The 21,517-nt window shown below is 42.1% G+C and overlaps 1 protein-coding gene across 1 annotated transcript in view; it reads left to right on the top strand.

Moving 5' to 3' along the window:
* LOC111971220 (tensin-3) overlaps positions 1-21,517 on the top strand; it is a 107,120-nt gene that overhangs the window by 34,867 nt on the left and 50,736 nt on the right. The window contains 1 exon segment of the mRNA XM_070445994.1: positions 12,596-13,681. Coding sequence (XP_070302095.1) covers positions 12,596-13,681 — 1,086 coding nt within the window.

Here is a 21,517-nt window from a genome sequence, read left to right as displayed (position 1 = left end):
GGCAAGAGGACCAGCCTCTGCCATATGGACACATTGGTAAACTGTGATAGCCTTTAGGCCAATTTAGACGTAGGCCTATAACTTCCATCGTCAACTAAGTAAAATACATAGGTCTAAAGCCAACAAATATAACAGTAGAAAACATTGCGGTTCTCTCTACTCTGCCTGTCTGYCTCCCTTTCTATCTGTCTTGACTTGATCTATTGCTAGTCAAGTGCAACATTGTATCAAATCATCACTGGGTCCGGCCCGAAGCTGTAGCTAGTGAACTTACAATGTTGTATCAACTAGCCTATTCCGGGCCCTCAGAGTTTCCTGCTCTAGTGATGTTTCTACTCGATATATCATCCGATCATGATATTTGGTTCTTCCACACCAAAGCGTTGGTGATTATCGAGGCTGGGAGTGTTGGATAGATTTTTTAAGTACTGAGGAACTATTATTCGCAATGGAAGTTAAAAAACAGACTTTGTTGAGTTGTGTGAGGTAAACAAAAAATAACTGAGAAGCTCAGCTTATTTGTTGTGTACGTGGTTAAAAAAAACTGACAGATGGGCACTTTCATACAGTTGAAGTCGGAAGTTTACATACACCTTAGCCAAATACATTTAAACTCAGTTTTTCCACAATTCCTGATATTTACTCCTAGTAAAAATGCCCTGTCTTAGGTCAGTTAGGATCAACACTTTATTTTAAGAATGTGAAATGTCAGAATAATAGTAGAGAGAATGATTTATTTCAGCTTTTATTTCTTTCATCACATTCCCAGTGGGTCAGAAGTTTACATACACTCAATTAGTATTTGGTAGCATTGCCGTTAAATTGTTTAACTTGGGTCAAACGTTTTGGGTAGCCTTCCACAAGCTCAAAAAAGTTCTGGGACACTGTAAAGTTAATGGAGAATAAGAGCACCTCCTCCCAGCTGCCCACTGCACTGAGGCTAGGAAACACTGTCACCACCGATAAGTCCAATATAAGTGAGAATTTCAAGAAGCATTTTTCCATGACTGGCCCTGCTTTCCACCTGGCTAACCCTACCCCGGTCAACTGCCCGGCACCCCCCACAGCAACTCGCCCAAGCCTCCCTCATTTCTCCTTCACCCAAATCCAGATAGCTGATGTTCTGAAAGAGCTGCAAAATCTGGACCCCTACAAATCAGCCAGGCTATACAATCTGGACCCTCTCTTTCTAAAATTATCTGCCGAAATTGCTGCAACCCCTATTACTAGCCTGTTCAACCTCTCTTTCGTATTATCTGAGAATCCCAAAGATTGGAAAGCTGCCGCGATCATCCCCTTCTTCAAAGGGGGAGACACTCTAGACCCAAACTGCTACAGACCTATATCTATCCCACCCTGCCTTTCTAAGGTCTTCGAAAGCCAAGTWAACAAACAGATTACCGACCATTTCAAATCCCACCGTACCTTCTCCACTATGCAATCTAGTTTCAGAGCTGGTCATTGGTGCACCTCAGCCACGCTCAAGGTCCTAAACAATATCATAACCGCCATCGATAAGAGACATTACTGTGCAGCCATATTCATCGACCTGGCCAAGGCTATCGACTCTGTCAATCACAACATTCATATCGGCAGACTAAACAGCCTTGGTTTCTCAAATGACTGCCAACTACTTCTCTGATAGAGTTCAGTGTGTCAAATCGGAAGGCCTGTTGTCTGGACCTCTGGCAGTCTCTATGGAGGTGCCACAGGGTTCAATTCTCGGGCCGACTCTCTTCTCTGTATACATCAATGATGTCGCTCTTGCTGCTGGTGATTCTCTGATCCACCTCTATGCAGACGACACCATTCTGTATACTTCTGGCCCTTCTTTGGAAACTGTGTAAACTAACCTCCAGACGAGCTTCAGTGCCATACCACTCTCCTTCCGTGGCCTCCAACTGCTCTTCAATGCAAGTAAAACTAAATGCATGCTCTTCAACCGATCGCTGCCCGCACCTGCCGCCCATCCAGCATCACTACTCTGGACGGTTCTGACTTAGAATATGTGGACAACTACAAATACCTAGGTGTCTGGTAAGACTGTAAACTCTCCTTCCAGACTCACATGAAGCATCTCCAATCCCAAATTAAATCTAGAATCAGCCTCCTATTTCGCAACAAAGCATCCTTCACTCATGCTGCCAAGCATACCCTCGTAAAACTGACCATCCTACCGATCCTCGATTTTGGCGATGTCATTTACAAAATAGCCTCCAACACTCTACTCAGCAAATTGGATGCAGTCTATCACAGTGCCATCCGTTTTGTCACCAAGCCCCGTATACTACCCACCATTGCGACCTGTACATTCTCGTTGGCTGGCCCTCGCTTCATGTTCGTCGCCAAACCCACTGGCTCCAGGTCATCTACAAGTCTCTGCTAGGTAAGGCCCTGCGTTATATCAGCTCACTGGTCACCATAGCAGCACCTACCCATAGCACGCTCTCCAGCAGGTATATCTCACTAGTCACCCCCAAAGCCAATTTCTCCTTTGGCCGCCTTTCCTTCCAGTTCTCTGCTGCCAACAACTGGAACGGACTGCAAAAATCCCTGAAGCTGGAGACACATACAGTGGGGAAAAAAGGATTTAGCCACCAATCGTGCAAGTTCTCCCACTTAAAAAGATGAGAGAGGCCTGTAATTTTCATCATAGGTACACTTCAACTATGACAGACAAAATGAGAGAAAAAAATCCAGAAAATCACATTGTAGGATTTTTAATGAAATTTATTTGCAAATGTGGGTGAAATAAGCTATATATGTCACATACGAATCAAGCAAATTCTGTCTCTCCATGCAGACCTGAACTTCTTCTCTTAAGAGGCCTCCTCTGTCCTCCCACTCGTTACCAATGATATTAATGGCCCATGCTTTGAACTTCGTTATCCAGTGTATAAAAGACACCTGTCCAAACCTCAAACAGTCACACTCCCAAACTCCACTATGGCCAAGACCAAGAAGCTATCAAAGACACCAGAAACAAAATTCGAGGACCTGCACCAGCGCCTGGGAAAGACTGAATCTGCAATCAGTAAGCGCCAAGCTTGGCTTTTGAAGAAATCAAACTCGTGCGGGCAGCAATTATTAGGAAATGGAAGAAACCAAGACACTGATAATCATCCCTCGATTCTGGGGCTCCACAAAGATCTCACCCCGTGGGTCAAAATGATCACAAGAACGGTAGCAAAAAGTCGCCAGAACCACATGGAGGACCTAGTGAATGACTGCAGAGACTGGGAACCAGTTAAGACAAACTTACCATTAGTACACCACTACGCCGTCATGGATTAAAATCTTGCAGTAGCACAGACCGTAGGTCCCCCTGATTCAAGCCAGCGATTGTCCGCCGTCTGAAGTTTGCTAGAGAGCATTTGGATGATCCAAGAAGAAAAGATTGGAAAGTCATATGGTCAGATGAAACCAAATATAACTTTTTGGTAAAACTCAACTCGTCGTGTTTGGAGGACAAAGAATGCTGAGTTGCATCCAAAGAACACCATACCTACTGTGAAGCATGGGGGTGGAAACATCATGCTTTGGGGCTGTTTTTTTGCAAAGGGACCAGGACGACTGATCCGTGTAAAGGACAGAATGAATGAGGCCATGTATCGTGAGATTTTGAGTGAAAACCTCCTTCCATCAGCAAGGGCATTGAAGATGCAACGTGGCTGGGTCTTTCAGCATGACAATGATCCCAAATACACCGCCCGGGCAACGAAGGAGTGGCTTCGTAAGAAGCATTTCAAGGTCCTGGAGTGGCCTAGCCAGTCTCCAGATCTCAACCCCATAGAAAATCTTTGGAAGGAGTTGAAAGTCCGTGTTGCCCAGCAACAGCACCAAAACATCACTGCTCTAGAGGAGATCTGCATGGAGGAATGGGCCAAAATACCAGCAACAATGTGTGAAAACCTTGTGAAGACTTACAGAAAACGTTTGACCTCTGTCATTGCCAACAAAGGGTATATAACAAAGTATTGAGATAAACTTTTGTTATTGACCAAATACTTATTTTCCATCATAATTTGCAAATAAATTCTTTAAAAATCCTACAATGTGATTTTCTGGATTTTCTTTTCTCATATTGTCTGTCATAGTTGAAGTGTACCTATGATGAAAATTACAGACCTCTCTCATCTTTTTAAGTGGGAGAACTTGCACAATTGGTGGCTGACTAAATACTTTTTTGCCCCACTGTATCTCCCTCACTAGCTTTAAGCACCAGCTATCAGAGCAGCTCTCAGATCACTGCACCTGTACATAGCCCATCTGTAATATAGCCCATCCAACCTCATCCCCATACTGTATTTATTTATTAATCTTGCTCCTTTGCACCCAGTATCTCTACTTGCACATTCATCTTCTGCACATCAATCACTTCAGTGTTTAATTTGTATATTGTAATTACTTTGCCACYATGGCCGATTGATTGCCTTACCTCCCTTATCTTACCTCATTTGCACACACTGTATATATATTTTTTCTACTGTATTATTGACTGTATGTTTGTTAATTCCATGTGTAACTCTGTGTTGTTGTATGTGTCAAACTGTTTTGCTTTATTCTTGGCCAGGTCGCAGTTGTAAATGAGAACTTGTTCTCAACCAGCCTACCTGGTTAAATACCTTTTATTTTTTTATTTTTTTTTAAATAAATAATTGTATTGTGTTTTGGAGAAAATGGGGGTCATGTTCGCAGAAACTGCATAAAGTTACTGTGAAAACAAGGTAAATAAAAGCAATTTTTCCCAGTTCCTCTCTATGAGCAGTTACTACCTTTATGCTTGGTAGGGCAATATTGCTAGTCGCACTACCCAAATTGCTGGCTTCCTAAATACAGTGGGGAGAAATCACATTGTATGATTTTTAAGTAATTAATTGGAATTTTATTGCATGACATAAGTATTTGATACATCAGATAAGCAGAACTTAACATTTGGTACAGAAACCTTTGTTTGCAATTACAGAGATCATACATTTCCTGTAGTTCTTGACCAGGTTTGCACACACTGCAGCAGGTATTTTGGCCAACTCCTCCATACAGACCTTCTCCAGATCCTTCAGGTTTCGGGGCTGTCGCTGGGCAATACGGACTTTCAGAAAAATATTTTCTATTGGATTCAGGTCTGGAGACTGGCTAGGCCACTCCAGGACCTTGAGATGCTTCTTACGGAGCCACTCCTTAGTTGCCCTGGCTGTGTGTTTCGGGTCGTTGTCATGCTGGAAGACCCAGCCATGACCCATCTTCAATGCTCTTACTGAGGGAAGGAAGTTGTTGGCCAAGATCTCGCGATACATGGCCCCATTCATCCTCCCCTCAAAATGTTGCATCGTCCTCCCCTTTGCAGAAAATCATCCCCAAAGAATGATGTTTCCACCTCCATGCTTCACGGTTGGGATGGTTTCTTGGGGTTGTACTCATCCTTCTTCTTCCTCCAAACACAGCGAGGATTTAGACCAAAAGCTCTATTTTGTATCATCAGACCACATGACCTTCTCCCATTCCTCCTCTGATCATCCAATGATCATTGGCAAACTTCAGACGGCCTGGACATGCGCTGGCTTGAGCAGGGGGACCTTGCGTGCGCTGCAGGATTTTAATCCATGACGGCGTAGTGTGTTACTAATGGTTTTCTTTGAGACTGGTCCCAGCTCTCTTCAGGTCATTGACCAGGTCCTGCCGTGTAGTTCTGGGCTGATCCCTCACCTTCCTCATGATCATTGATGCCCCACGAGGTGAGATCTTGCATGGAGCCCCAGACCGAGGGTGATTGACCATCATCTTGAACTTCTTCCATTTTCTAATAATTGCGCCAACAGTTGTTGCCTTCTCACCAAGCTGCTTGCCTATTGTCCTGTAGCCCATCCCAGCCTTGTGCAGGTCTACAATTTAGCCCTATGTCCTTACACAGCTCTCTGGTCTGGCCATTGTAGAGAGTTGGTGTCTCTTTGATTGAGTGTGTACAGTGTCTTTTATACAGGTAACGAGTTCAAACAGTGCAGTTAATACAGGTAAGAGTGGAGAACAGGAGGGCTTCTTAAAACCTCTTGACACTACAGGGGGTGCTGTTTCAACTTGGACATTTATCGTTCCCAAATTAAACTGCCTCGTACTCAATTCTTGCTCGTTACAATATGCATATTATTATTACTATTGGATAGAAAACAATCTCTAGTTTCTAAAACCGTTTGAATTATGTCTGGGTGGAACAGAACTCATTCTGCAGCGAAATTCATGACAGGAACTGCGAAGGTCTGAAAACGAGCTCTGTTCTCAGATCAGTTTAAAGCTCTGTATGTATCCTATGGTCGACATGAACTGCACGCGCCTTCCCCTGGATGTCAGTAACCAATGAGAATTGGAATGGATTTCTACGTAGATCTCAGACCTTATAAAAGGCCATGTCATGGGGTCCGCTCTTTTCGACGTTCGTCAAGACCAAAGGAGACCTCAGGATGGCATGCTCAAAAGCTCAAGTTATAGGCCCTAGATATATCCGTCTGTGATTTAATTCGATATAGGTGTTAGAAACATCATAACGAAGATTTTAAACCGAGTTATATCAGTTTATGCGAGTATATTGCTATTTTCGGAATTTCCAATATTGCTTTGAAGATTTGGGCATGTCTGCGCCACATAGCTATTGTTAGCTGCTAATTCCAAAGTTGAAGAGGACGTTTTACAACCGAGCAACGATTCTTTTGGACAAAGGACAACTTGCCCAAGATTCTGATGGAAGCTCGTGCCAAAAGTAAGAGCTATTTATGATGTTATTCCGTATTTATGTGGAAAAATGTAAAAGGATTGTCCGCCATTTTGCAGCACTGGTCTGGCTGTAACGCACACTGTATGTCTAGTAACTTAATTTTAAAATCTAACACAGCGGTTGCATTAATAACTAATGCATCTTCATTTGCTGTCCAACCTGTATTTTTTAGTCAAGTTTACGATTATTTATCGAATAGATTAGGTGCCTCTCCAAGATGGCGCCGGCCAGAAATGCATGAAATGTTGCTACTGTCACATTGTATAACCACGATTTGTGCTGCTAAATATGCACATTTTCGAACAAAACCTATATGCATTGTGTAATATGATGTTACAGTACTGTCATCTGATGAAGTTTATCAAGGTTAGTCAAATTATATATCTTTGCTGGATTGTTACGATCGCTAACATTGTCGCTGGTAAATGCGGTTGTGTTTCTGCTATTGTTGTAAGCTAATATAATGCTATATTGTGTTTTCGCTGTAAAACACTTAAAAAATCTCTGACATTGGCTGGATTCACAAGATGTTGGGCTTTCATTTTGTACGCTGTGTATTTTTCAGAAAGTTTTATGATGATAATTAGGTATTTGACGTTGTCTCTGTAATTATTCTGCCTGCATCGACTATTTCAGATTGCAGCTGCAATGTTAGAACTGTGATTTATACCTGAAATATGCACATTTTCTAACAAAACATATGCTATACAATAAATATGTTATCAGACTGTCATCTGATGAAGTTTTTCTTGGTTATGGCTATTTATATCTTTATTTGGTCGAATTAGTGATGGCTACCTATGCAGGAAAAAAATGGTGGGAAAAAAAAGTTGTGTCTTTTGCTATGGTGTAGCTAATAGAAATACATATTGTGTCTTCCCTGTAAAACATTTAAAAAATCGGAAATGATGCTGGATTCACAAATCTGTATCTTTCATCTGGTGTCTTGGACTTGTGATTTCATGAACATTTTATATATGATATCCCTGTAGCTTTAGGCTAGGCTATGCTAGTCTGCTTTTTTGATGGGGGATCCCGGATCCGGGTTTGTGGCTAGTTAGAGGTTAAAGAAAAACTAACAGGTCTGTGAGACCGGAATTCTTACTGGTTGGTAGTGATCAAATACTTATGTCATGCAATAAAATGCAAATTAATTACTTAAAAATATACAATGTGATTTTCTGGATTTTGTTTTAGATTCCATCTCTCACAGTTGAAGTGTACCTATGATAAAAAATGACAGACCTCTACATGCTTTAATTAAAAACCTGCAAAATCGGCAGTGTATCAAATACTTGTTCTCCCCACTGTAGGTATAGGCCTACACACCCTTGATTAAGTGATAATGCCCGAAAAGCTGGTGTTTGGAGCATATATTGCATGGGTGATGTTAGGGCCGAGACAAAGTTGAGGGCCAGAAAACTGTGCCAATATATCCTCAAAACACTGGCTTCGAGGGAATTATCACTTTTATACAACGGGTTATCAACATATTCAAATAATTGTTGACATATTTTAATTAAAAACATTATTTTATGAATTCATTCATACTATTTAATCCTTCCACTAGATATAGTCCTGACACAAATCTAGGGTTGCTACCCAAGCCGGCTGGTCGTTCGTCCTATCGGTTCAGTTACCGGAGACGTGACCCAGTCGTTAAGTCTTTTTGTTCTAAATCTATGGATATTCAAAATGAACAGTCGTTCATTCTAAATGTCCAATTACCATGATGGCTGTGAATGTTCTTATCCCTTGCTTGCTTGTCTTAACTTCTCTAGGATAGGGGGCAGCATTTTCACGTTTGGATGAAAAGCATGCGCAGAGTAAACTGCCTCCTACTCAGTCCCAGATGCTAATATATGCATATTATTATTAGTATTGGATAGAAAACACTCTGACGTTTCTAAAACTGTTTGAATCATGTCTGTGACTATAACAGAACTTATTTGGCAGGCAAAACCCCGAGGACAAACCATTCAGAAATTTTTATTTTGAGGTCACTCTCTTTTCAATGAATTTCATTGGGAATCCAGATTTCTAAGGGACCTTCCTGCAGTTCCTATCGCTTCCACTGGATGTCAACAGTCTTTAGAAACTGGTTGAGGTTTTTCCTTTGAGAAATGAAGAAGTAGCCATGTTTAGAATGAGGCTCCAGTGAAATGTACTGTTTGTTAGGCGCGTGACCAGAAAGCATGCTACACATTGTTTTCCTCCGGTATTGAACACAGATCATCCCGTCTTCAATTKTATYGATTATTTACGTAAAAAAATATCTAAAGTTGTATTACAAAAGTAGTTTGAAATGTTGGGACAACGCTTAGAGGTAACTTTTGAGATATTTTGTAGTCACGTTGTGCAGTTGGAACCAGTGTTTTTCTGGATCAAACACGCCAAATAAATGGACATTTTGGATATATATCGACGGAATTAATTGAACAAAAGGACCATTTGTGATGTTTATGGGACATATTGGAGTGCCAACAGAAGAAGCTCGTCAATGGTAAGGCATGAATTATATCTTTATTTCTGCGTTTTGTGTCGCGCCGAGAGGGTTGAAATATGATGGTCTGTGATTGTTAGCTGTGGTGCTATCCTCAGATAATAGCATTGTTTGCTTTCGCCGTAAAGCATTTTTGAAATCTGACACGTTGGCTGGATTCAAGTGTAGCTTTAATTTGGTATATTGAATATGTGATTTCATGAAAGTTTACTTTCTATAGTAATTTATTTTGAATTTGGCGCTCTGCATTTTTACTGGATGTTCGCCAGGTTGGACGCTACCGTCCCACATATCCCAGAGAGGTTAAGGATCGGTGTCCCGCTAACCGGACAACTTCCGATGAAACTGGAGGGCGCGCAATTCAAATAAATAATCATAAATATTATGGATTTTAAACATGTAGGTACATATAAGTGTCTTATATTGTCTGAAAGGTTATATTCATGTTAATCTAACTACACTGTCCGATTTACAGTAGCTATTACAGCGAAAACATGCCATGCGATTGTTTGAGGACGGCGCCCCACATCAAAATATTTTTCCACGGGCCCAGGTTTCATACATTCACATATAATGATTAAATAATTCACTGACTTTAAAACAAATCTTCCTCTGATTTGTCATCCAAAGGGTCCCAGCTATAACATGTAGTGTAGTTTTGTTAGATAAAATCCATCTTTATATCCCAAAAAGTCTGTTTAGTTGGCGCCATCGATTTGAGTAATCCACACGTTCAACCTGCAGAGAAAGGAATCCAAAAATGTATCCCTAAACTTTGTTTCAACAAGTCAAAGTACGTTTCTATTTACTCCTCAGACACCCTAAAATATAATTAAACTATAATATTTCTTTCAGAAAGAAGTATGTTCAATAGGAAACCTATTTTAGCAGTAATGTCTTCATGGTGCGCGCAAACACGAATTTCCAAGACTGTGTCCTTTTACTGAAACTGTTATTTCATATTATTTTTTTAAGTTAAAAGCCTGAAGCCTTGAACATAGACTACTGATACCCTGTGGAAGCCATAGGAATTGCATCCAGAGAGGTAATTTTCAATATGACATTTCTCTTGCATTTCTAAGAGGATGGTCTCTCTCAAAAAAATGTCTGGTTGGTTTTTCTTTAGATTGTCTCCTACCATATCTATTGTGTCATATTCTCCTACATTATTTTAACATTTCTAAACACTTCAACGTGTTTTCTTTCCAATGGTACCAATTATATGCATATCCTGGCTTCAGGGCCTGAGCTACAGACAGTTTACTTTGGGCACGTCATTCAGACAGGAAATGGAGAAAAAAGGGGCCTATTCCTAAGAAGCTCTAGCTTGCAACCTTTGGCTAACACAGTCACTTCAAACTGTGCAGCCAGAATAACAGCAAAGTTGCCGCATTTGCAGTTGTTTAAGATCTTTTCTAGTGATTTTTGGGGGATACATAACAATGAGCTAATGATGTGCGATTTTGCCTGGCATATAACATTTGCTCTCTCGCTAGGCCACTGTTCAGAAGAGATAGCCAACTACACAGCTAACACAATCACTTCAAACTGAAGCTGATATGACAGCAAACTAGTTGCATTTTCGTGTTTTCTATTGAATTTTTTTTTGTATATATCCATAAAAATTATACTGATGCATTATTTCGACTGGCTGAGAAAAGTTGCCAGCCTGACTCTCTAATCCAAACTCTCAACACATTTTTTTATTACCATAGGACAGCTGGAGATCGAATTTCACTATTGAAACTATGTTTCAAATCTCGGAGAGACAGCAAAGTTATTATAAATCTCCGCTGTGGAAAACAAAATGCTAGTCTAAAAGAAATGGGAGATAATGTCTAAATGCTTATTACAGTGTAGATCTAGTATATCAATTACCTGGCTGAGCTGATGAGACAATGGATTGAGGAGTCAGATGGAACAGAGCAAATAAGCATTTGAACGTCATAGATTTGGTGGTAACTTGTGGAATAGACACCGGCTCAAATGCAGTTTTAACCAATCAGCATCCAGGATTAGAGCTGCCCATTGCATAATATGAAACAATCCAAAGCTATATATATATAAAAAAGCTAATGATCCTCTGTGGCTAAGTCATGCTCCCTGGTGAAGTATTTTTTATTATTTTATTTAGACAGGAGTAATTATATAATTTTGCTGAAATGTCAATTTACTTTAGGGCATCCTAACAGTGCACTGTGCACTTTCCTTTCCTATTTGCAAGAGGCTGAACCCAGAGATCTGATATAATGATGATATGCTCATGTCTCCGCGCTAAAAACGGGAGTCTCTGTCCCAAAGATGGGAAGGCATGCGACAAGCTTAGGTCTGCATATTATTCCCATAGAAAAACATTGGGCTTATAATGGACAGATTTTGGCGAGTGAACCCTCTCGCTTAGCCTCTTCCTCTCTGCTGAAACTACACTGACTGCACAAAACATTAAGGACACTCTTTCCATGGTACAGACTGACTAGGTGAATCCAGGTGAAAGCTATGATCCCTTATTGACATCACTTGCTAAATCCACTTCAAATCAGTGTAGATGAAGGGGAGGAGACAGGTTAAAGAAGGATTTTTAAGCCTTGAGACAATTGAGACATGGATTGTGTATGAGTGCCATTCAGAGGGTGAAGGGGCAAGACAAAATATGTAAGTGCCTTTCAACGGGGTATAGTAGTAGGTGCCAGGCACACCAGTTTGTGTCAAGATATGCACCACTGCTGGGTTTTTCAAGCTCAACAGTTTCCCATGTGTATCAAGAATGGTCCACCACCCAAAGGACATCAAGCCAACTTGACACAACTGTGGGAAGCATTTGGAGTCAACATGGGCCAGCATCCCTGTGGGACTTTTTCCACACCTTGTAGAGTCCATGCCTTGATGAATTGAGGCTGTTCTGAGGGCAAAGGGGAGGGGAGGTTCAACTGAGATTGAAATGTAATACCAATGACGAGGCTATACACAGGGGGTACAAGTACCRAGTCAATAGACAGAGGTTAATTCATGTAATTCAGGTAATATGTACATGTAGGTAGGGGTAAAGTGGCTATGCATAGATAATAAACAGCGAGTAAGAGCAGCGTAAAAAAAGGTGGGGTCAATGCAAGGCCTGGGGATAGAAGCTGTTAAGAAGCCTTTTGGACCTACACTTGGCACTGTGTGTGTGTGTCCAGTGCACCAGACCTCTGTGTGTGTGTCGAAGGATGATTAAAGAGGTTGAGGGTTCTAGGTTGTTAAGCGTGTCATACTTTTTGTGTCTGTGTGTCTAAGTACTCTTGAGTTATCGCTGCCTGTTTTACACATCTTCTCTGCCTCTTCCTCAGCTCTGCCTCATAGCCCTGTCCCTGCCAATGGCAGCCTCTACGCCAGAGTGAGGAAGAGGAGTAGTTACAAAGGAGGTGATATGTTTCCCCAGGCAACCAGCGGCCTTATCCCCAATGACCTCGCCTTGTCAGCCAGTAGGGATTCAGGCCTCTCTATTGCCTCCCAGTGGACAGGGGTTATTACTGCAGTGAGCCCCGGGAGAGGGCCCAGTGAGGACGAACGTACCCAGCAAAGGAGTCTTCTATCTGGGGTTGGCCTGGAGAACGCTCAGCCTCCTCTGGAAGACRTGACAAAGCTCCCAGTCTCCAGTAATAGAGAGGGGAAGTTGGAYGGGGACAAGGAAGGCTTAGGGCAGCCTGTCAATGAGGAGGCCTTGCTCAGCGAGAGGGAGACAGACATCCTGGATGATGACGAGGTTATCCCTGAGGCTAGCCCCGCCTTGGACAGGCATAGCTCGGCTAGCATTGGTTCATTGTCCTCTGAGAGCCTGCCTGAAGCCCAGCAATTGGTCCAGAGTGGAAGTGGATACTCCACCCCCTCCACCTACACCACCCAATCATGGGTGCAGCAGCAGCAGACGGTCGACGCCCCAGAGGGGGAGGAGCAAAAAGACAGGGGGTGGGACAGCCCTGTGGATACACCTCCTCTGATTGGTCCAGACACCCTGTCAGTTCCAGACATGCCCAATACGGGGACCAGCAGAAGAGAGGCGGTGCAGAGACGAGTGGAGGGAGGGGAGGGGGTTGAGAGGTCGCCTGTGCAGATGGACAGCAACAAACATTCCACACACACCACATATGCCACACACACCACACATGTCCAACACAGTACACATGCYACACACACCACACACACCACACACACACCCTTACCCTCGGGGGAACCCTGTGGGGAGGAGGAGCTTGCCTCGTTAGCAACAGACATGGATGAGTCCATCGAGCAGCTCAACCGGTTGATCCTAGACCTGGACCCCACCTTCATACCTGTCCCCACCCGACATCCCGCCCTTCCCCTGTACCGCTCCGCCTCCCTCCACACCAATGGGATAAGCCAAACGACAACCCACGCCAACGCYAGCCAATCAGGTGAGACCATGTTAACCAGAGCGGGGTTCCATCCTTCTCATTCAAATAACATCATACTGATGAGCTAGCAATGACTTCAAATTGAACATCTGTTTGTCTAATTTGAGATACTGTAGAATCACAATAGAATCACAAGGAAAGGCTCTGTCCCTCTGTTACAGTTATGATATTTCAATATTCATCTTAAAAATACAAATTWAAAGGTGATTTTATTCGTTTTATCCCAAAAATCTTACAGGTAAAACATTCAGTCAGTTAAAATGAGAATCAATCAGTCAATCCATCGTCAATAAAAAATTCTAAAGAATAAACAATTCAAACAATAACCAAATGGTCATCCAATCAAAAAATAAATAAAATAATAGCAATCAAAAAAGAATCAGAAGAAWTAGTCTGTCAGTCAATCTGAATGTCAGTCTGTGTGTTGGCGGAGGGGTGGGGCATGGGCTGGCAATTGCTGGATGGAGGCGACAGTTGTGGCTGTATCCTCTGCCCTCTATGGATGAATTCCCTAGTGGGGAGGCAACCATGAACAGCCATCTGGAGTGTGTATTTCTGTTCTGATGGTAATGTCAGGGTCATGGTTTCTGGGATGACTTGGGTGGTGGTGGTGGGGGCTGTTTCTGGGACGTTTGGGTGTTGGGTTGGGCGTTGTATRTGGAAAGTTCTGGGTCTGGGACTGGTTCCGGCTTCTTYATTGTTGTTGTCTGGTGGATGGGGTGGGGGTTAGTGGGGTTGGGTTTTTTGGCTCTTACCCTGCCTGTGTGGGAACTGGGGCAGGTTCTGAAGAAGTGGCTGCCGTTTCTGCACAGTTTACAGGGTGCAGTCCAAAGTGGGAAGGTTGTCTTTACAGCTCTTACAGATGATGGCTGTGCAGGCTGTGGCCAGATGGCCCAGTTGGCTACAGTTCATGCACAGTTTGGGCATTTATACACAGTACCAGTCAAAAGATTGGACACTCATTCCAGGGTTTTTCTTAAATGTGTACTATTTTCTACATTGCATAATAATTGTGAAGACATCGAAACTATGAAATAACACATATGGAATCATGAAGTTTGAAACAAATCAAAATATATTTTATATTTGTGATTCTTCAAAGTAGCCACACTTTGCCTTGATGACAGCTTTGCATACACTTGGCATTCTCTCAACCAGCTTCATCAGGTAGTCACATGGAATGCATTTCAATTAACAGGTGTGCCTTGTTAAAAGTTAATTTGTGGAATTTCTTTCCTTCTTAATCCATTTGACTTGTGCTGTGACAAGGTAGGGGTGGTTTACAGAAGATAGCCATATTTGGTAAAAGACCAAGTCCATATTATGACAAGAACAGCTCAAATAAGATAAGAGAATTTCAAGAACTTTTATTGTTTCTTCAAGTGCAGTCGCAAAAATCGTCTCTCATGAGGACTGTCACAGGAAAGAAGACCCAGAGTTACCTCTCCCACAGAGGATAAGTTCATTAGAGTTACCAGCCTCAGAAATTGCATCCCAAATAAATGCTTCACAGAGTTCAAGTAAACAGACATTTCTCAACATCAATTGTTGAGAGCAGACTATGTGAATCAAATTCAAATCAAATCAAATTTTATTTGTCACATGTGTAGGTTTACTTAAAGCCCTTAACTAACAATGCAGTTCAAGAAATAGAGTTAAGAAAATATTTACAAAATAAATAAAAWCAAAAAGTAACACAGGAAAAATACATAACAATAACGAGGCTACTGTATATACAGGAGCTACCAGTCCAAAGTCAATGTGCGGGGGTACAGGTTAGGGGAAAACGTTTGTTGTGCACTCTTCATGACTGTCTTGGTGTGTTTAGACCATGATAGTTCATTGGTGATGTGGACACCAAGGAACTTGAAACCCTTAAACCACTCCACTTCAGCCCTGTCGATGTTAATTGGGGCCTGTTTGACCCGACTTTTCCTATAGTCCACAATCAGCTCGTTTGTCTCGATCACATTGAGGGAGACGTTGTTGTCCTGGCACTACACTGCCAGGTTTCTGACCACTTCGCTATAGTCTCATCATTGTCGGTGATCAGGCCTACCACTGTTGTGTCGTCAGCAAACTTAATGATGGTGTTGGAGTCATGCTTTGCCACGCAGTCATGAGTGAACAGGGGACTAAACACGCACCCCTGAGGGGCGCGTGTTGAGGATCAGCGTGGCAGATGTGTTGTTGCTTACCTTCACCACCTGGGGGCAGCCCATCAGGAAGTCCAGGATCCAGTTGCAGAGGGAGGTGTGTAGTCCCAGGGTCCTTAGCTTAGTGATGAGCATTGTGAGCACTATGGTGTTGAACGCTGAGCTGTAGTCAATGATCAAAATTCTCATGTAGGAATTCCTTTTGTCCAGGTGGGAAAGGGCAGTGTGGAGTGCAACTGAGATTGCATCACCTGTGGATCTGTTGGGGCGGTATGCGAATTGGAGTGAGTCTATGACTCTGGTGTCCCCCAGGGCTCTGTTCTAGGCCCTCTCCTATTCTCGCTATACACCAAGTCACTTGGCTCTGTCATATCCTCACATGGCCTCTCCTATCACTGTCTCTTATACACATCTAGATGTGTATAAGAGACAGGCTTAGTGATGAGCATTGTGAGCACTATGGTGTTGAACGCTGAGCTGTAGTCAATTATCAAAATTCTCATGTAGGAATTCCTTTTGTCCAGGTAGGAAAGGGCAGTGTGGAGTGCAACTGAGATTGCATCACCTGTGGATCTGTTGGGGCGGTATGCGAATTGGAGTGAGTCTATGGTTTCCTGCATTATGGTGTTGATGTGAGCCATGACAAGCCTTTCAAAGCACTTCATGGATACCGATGGAGGGCTTCGGGGCGGTAATCATTTAGGGAGGTTACCTTCACTTTCTTGGGCACATGGACTATGGTTGTCTGTTTGAAACATGTAGGAATTACAGACTCAGTCAGGGAGAGGTTGAAAATGTCAGTGAAGAYACTTGCCAGTTGGTCCGCRCATGCTTTGAGTACACGCCCTGGTAATTTGTCTGGCCCCGCGGCTTTGTAAATGTTGACCTGTTTAAAAGTCTTKCTCACATCGGCTATGGAGAGCGTGAGCACACAGTCGTCCAGAACATCTGGTGCTCTCGTGCATGCTTCAGTGTTGCTTGCCTCGAAGCGAGGATAAAAGGCATTTAGCTCATCTGGTAGGCCTTCATGGTCCAATTGCTGAAAATAAACCACCACTAAAGGACACCAATAATAAGAAGAGACTTGCTTGGGCCAAGAAACACGAGCAATGGACATTAGATCAGTGGAAATCTGTCCTTTGGTCTGATGAGTCCAAATTTGAGATTTTTGATTCCAACCACCGYGTCTTTCTGAGACGCAGAGTAGGTGAACGGATGATCTCCGCATGTGTGGTTCCCACCGTGAAGCATGGAGGAGGAGGTGTGATGGTGTGAGGGTGMTTTGCTGGTGACACTGTCTGTGATTATTTAGTATTCAAGGCGCACTTAACCAGCATGGCTACCTCAGCATTCTACAACGACACTCCATCCCATCTGGTTTGCACTTAGTGGGACTATCATTTGTTTTTCAACAGGACAATGACCCAACACACCTCCAGGCTGTGTAAAAGCTTTTTGACCAAGGAGAGAGACGGAGTGCTTTATTAGACATCCTGGCCTCTTCAATCACCAGACCTCAACCCAATTGAGATGGTTTGGGATGAGTTAGACCGTAGAATGAAGGAAAAGCAGCCAACAAGTGCTCAGCATATGTGGGAACTCCTTCAAGACTGTTGTAAAATCATTCCTCATGAAGCTGGTTGAGAGAATGCCAAGWATGTGCAAAGCTGTCAAGTCAAAGGGTGGCTATCTTCTGTATACCACCCCTACCTTGTCACAACTGATTGGCTCAAACTGATTAAAAGGAAAGAGATTCCACAAATTTACTTTTAAGGCACACCTGTTAATTGAAATGCATTCTAGGTGACTCCCTCATGAAGCTGGTTGAGAGAATGCMATGAGTGTGCAAAGCTGTCATCAAGGCAAAGGGTGGCTAATTTGAAGAATCTCAAATATAAAATATATTTTGATTTGTTTAACACTTTATTGGTTACTACATGATTCCATATGTGTTATTTCATTGTTTTGATGTCTTCACTATTATTCTTCAATGTATACAAAAGTACAAATTAATTAATAAAAACCCTGGAATGAGTAGGTGTGTCCAAACTTTTGACTGGTATTGTATATGGCACATCTGTCATTTTTTTGGTCCTTAAATGAAACTGGTATATTTTTTTATTCATCACACATTTCTTTATGAATTTTGGTCTTTAATGCAAGGCTGACAGACTAGTTCCTTACTTTTCCCCTTTTCCACTTGCCTCTTCCAATTTTATGTTAATGCTGCAATTAGTTGGTTGGAATTTTGGGAGCAGTCATTTCCATATATTTTTAATTGGCTGCATGTGTGACATAACTCCACCAGTCCTATTTATGATATCATTTACAAAGATTATACATTTTTTAATCAAAATGCTTCCTTATGGGCCCTTCCMATCAATAAAGAGAGAAATAGATTTTTTTTTTTACATAAATGCGCTATATAGTTATTAAAATTGAGTGATATCTGTATTGCCCTTAGACTACACCACTGCTGTTGACCTTACCTCCAAGTGTTTATTCAAGTTGGATGTATAATCTTTGGATGCCGATAACRGTCACACCGTTGGAAGACATAGCTTGGACTGTTGCCTACAAAAACCTATTCCTGCTCGTTTCCCACGATCCAGCCAACGCATTTGGTGTGTCATCGTGGTGGTCTCTGACTTGTGTTCAGACTCGCTCAGGCGGAAAACAAACTTAAACTTGCAACTGTTTTCAATGCTGATTTGAATGTCATTTAGAAAACAGAATTGTGTCCCCAATTTTTTTTCTCAAACATCCTTTTTTAATTTATTAGAAATCCTAGAAGTGTTCATCTAGTTTTTCAATAGTATCTGTAATCAAATTACTATGTTTTTGCTGGTAAAGTAACGGATTACACTTTCAGTTTTATGTAACAGATTACATGTAATCCGATACTCCCCAACCCTGACAGTAAAGCTCTTCAGTTACAGTACATATTTACATTGGAATCCCCCAGAAACATACTGTACAACAGTCCTCTGACTGTCTGTCTGTCTGGCATGAGAACTCAGTGACATGATGCCAGAGGCCAGGCTAAAGAAAATAAAGCTATGCCAGCTTTCAGCTGTTTAGACAGAGAGCTGAACCGCAGGTAGTTGAGTTAATCATAGTTTGGTTTGGTTTGGGTATGTTCTCCTAGCAGAGTTCACTACTTCCAACACAGACATGCTTTATTCGCCTTTGTCCGCTATGTTTGCTGAGTGGGTGTAAAAGTTTGACTTGAACCGGTAATTGGAACTTTTATATAAGCACTGTAAAATCAGGTCCTCATAGGTACAGTACACTAACTGACTTAAACTAATCTTTTGAAGTAACTGGAGGAAATGTCTTCACAGCTAGGATTATATGTAGCAGTGCCTAAGAAAACATAGCTGTATTCGTTGCAGTTGGAACTGTACTGTATGTATCAGGACAAGGGGACAATGTGACAAACAAACTGGTGTAATGACAATTAACTAGATGTGAACTTAGTGTGTGTGTGTGTGTGTGTGTGTGTGTCTCTCCTGCCTTAGGTACCTGAATTTTGCAACCCTACTTTGCAGGCCTTTTTTCTGGCCACTGTATTAGGGTCAAGCTAGGCATCAAAATAAGACCTTATGAGACATGTAATGTATTGTCATAAATAGTTTGTCGTTTGATTTTTCCCAAAATCTTTACAGGTAAAAGGTCAAATAAGTTCAAATTCAGTCATCATTAATTTAAAATTCTAAATAATAAATCATTCAAACAATAAACAATCAATTCAAATTAGGCAAACCAAATGGTCATCCAATCAAACTAAAGCAATCAATCAAACACAAAAGAACCAGGAGAATCAGGAGAATCAGGAGAATCAGGAGAATCAGGAGAATCAGGAGAATCAGTCCATCAGTCAATCAGCACATCAGTCACTCAGTCCACAATGTTTCTTTGTGTTGGGGGAGGGGAAGGGGTGGAGTCTGAGCTGGCAGTTGCTGGATGAAGGGGACAGTTGTGGTTGGTCGGTGCTCTGTCCAGGGTTGGTGCTGGTGTTGGGGCTGGGACTGGAAGTTGTGTTGGTTCTGGTGTGATGAGTTAATAAATGTGTGAAAAAGGAAATTGGTTGCAAAAGCCAGAGCCAATTTGTRTCTCCGGGCAGGAGATGTGACAGAGAGAGAGTTTTACATTTTGTATAGAGATATACATTTAAAAAATAAATTCCAAATATAGTTTACATATTTATTGTCTTATCATGATAGAACGATCCCCAACCCTATTTCCTAGACACCCACACACTAAGAAGGAGTCCTTATCTGTTTTATAGGCCTACTGCAAGTAGCCTATATGCAGCCAAGACAGAAAGATTAACACGGTCAGAGACCCACTAAAGCAGCACCGCCTACTCTGCCTGGCAGGGTTGGTCCTATAAAGCCAAAGCCCCCAGATGGGTGAGCATAATATCGCTCAAAGCTACTAATGAGAACCTTGATGACCTCGTACCTAGCCGGTGGGGATTCTGGTGGAGTACCCCCACCCAAATAGTGGCAGTGCTRGCAACACTACAGTAGCTGCAGTAACCCTTGGGGATGAGGTCACATTTTGACAACTAGAGAGGGGGCAAATTATTGCGGCCCTGGCGTCACAAAATCATAGAGTGGTCTGACTGCACTGGGGTGTTTGGAAAAATGGTCACAACGGGGGACCACTGTGAGTGTTTGTCGGGGGAAAGGGGTGTGTCCGAGTTCCATAAGCTAGGACTAGACATTGATTAATCAAATCTCCCAATTCTTGCTCAATTTGACATGCCTTCTCAAACAGCTACAACTGTATACGCGCATTCACACATCAAGTCTCCTCTTGAGTTGGGCTCGGGGTTGGAACAACTGTTGAACATCTGAGCTCGTGGTTGTTTGTGGGGGAGGGGTGGGGAGAGTGTGCGTATGTATCCCACATATGTTGCTATGGGGTAATGATGTTAGGGACAGGGTAGGATGATTCACAATAATTGCTTGCCGAAAATGTAATTTTTGTAATGTCAGTCCTAGTTATTGGTAACAATCCTTCATAGGAAGGGCCTACATTATTACACATACTATTCGTTAATTGTGGAAACAAACTAAGATATGCAATCATTTTTTACATAATATATATATCATATTTATAACTACATACAGCATAATCAAGGTGTGGGCATTGGAAATGCTTTTGGCTGTTGATCTGCTTCTTTTCTCTAGCTTGCATAGTGTGCTCTTTTCAAAGGATGGGTCCCAGTCTCTGGGGGGGGCCTGGTATCCAGGTGGGCAGGGGTGGTCTGCCAGTCAATGGGAAGGCCACCCAACTTGGGATGCGGGGAGGTTTTAGCGGGTAGTGGAGAAGAATTGGAGGTTTACTCAATCRCAGTGAAAATATCATGTTACAACTATATGGACACTCAATCATCATGGTACTTTTTAACGGTACGTTTACAAACATACAGTATGTTATGATAACTGGAATTGAAGCTTGTATCTCATTATGGCAAATGGTGAAATAAGTATAGCCAGTTATAATTGTAATGGCCTAGCAGATAATAAGAAAACACGATCAGYATTTACCTGGATAAAAGAGAAGGAATATAATATCTACTCCAATGGGCAAAGAAACTCAAAAGGGGTGATGATATTAATTAACGATAATTTCATCCGAATGTGTAAGTGTACTTCATTACTTATTG

Source organism: Salvelinus sp. IW2-2015, linkage group LG13, assembly GCF_002910315.2.
Source record: "Salvelinus sp. IW2-2015 linkage group LG13, ASM291031v2, whole genome shotgun sequence".
NCBI lineage: Eukaryota > Metazoa > Chordata > Actinopteri > Salmoniformes > Salmonidae > Salvelinus > Salvelinus sp. IW2-2015.
The sequence above is the reverse complement of the archived record's forward strand: the minus strand, read 5'-3'. Positions and strand labels throughout refer to the sequence as shown.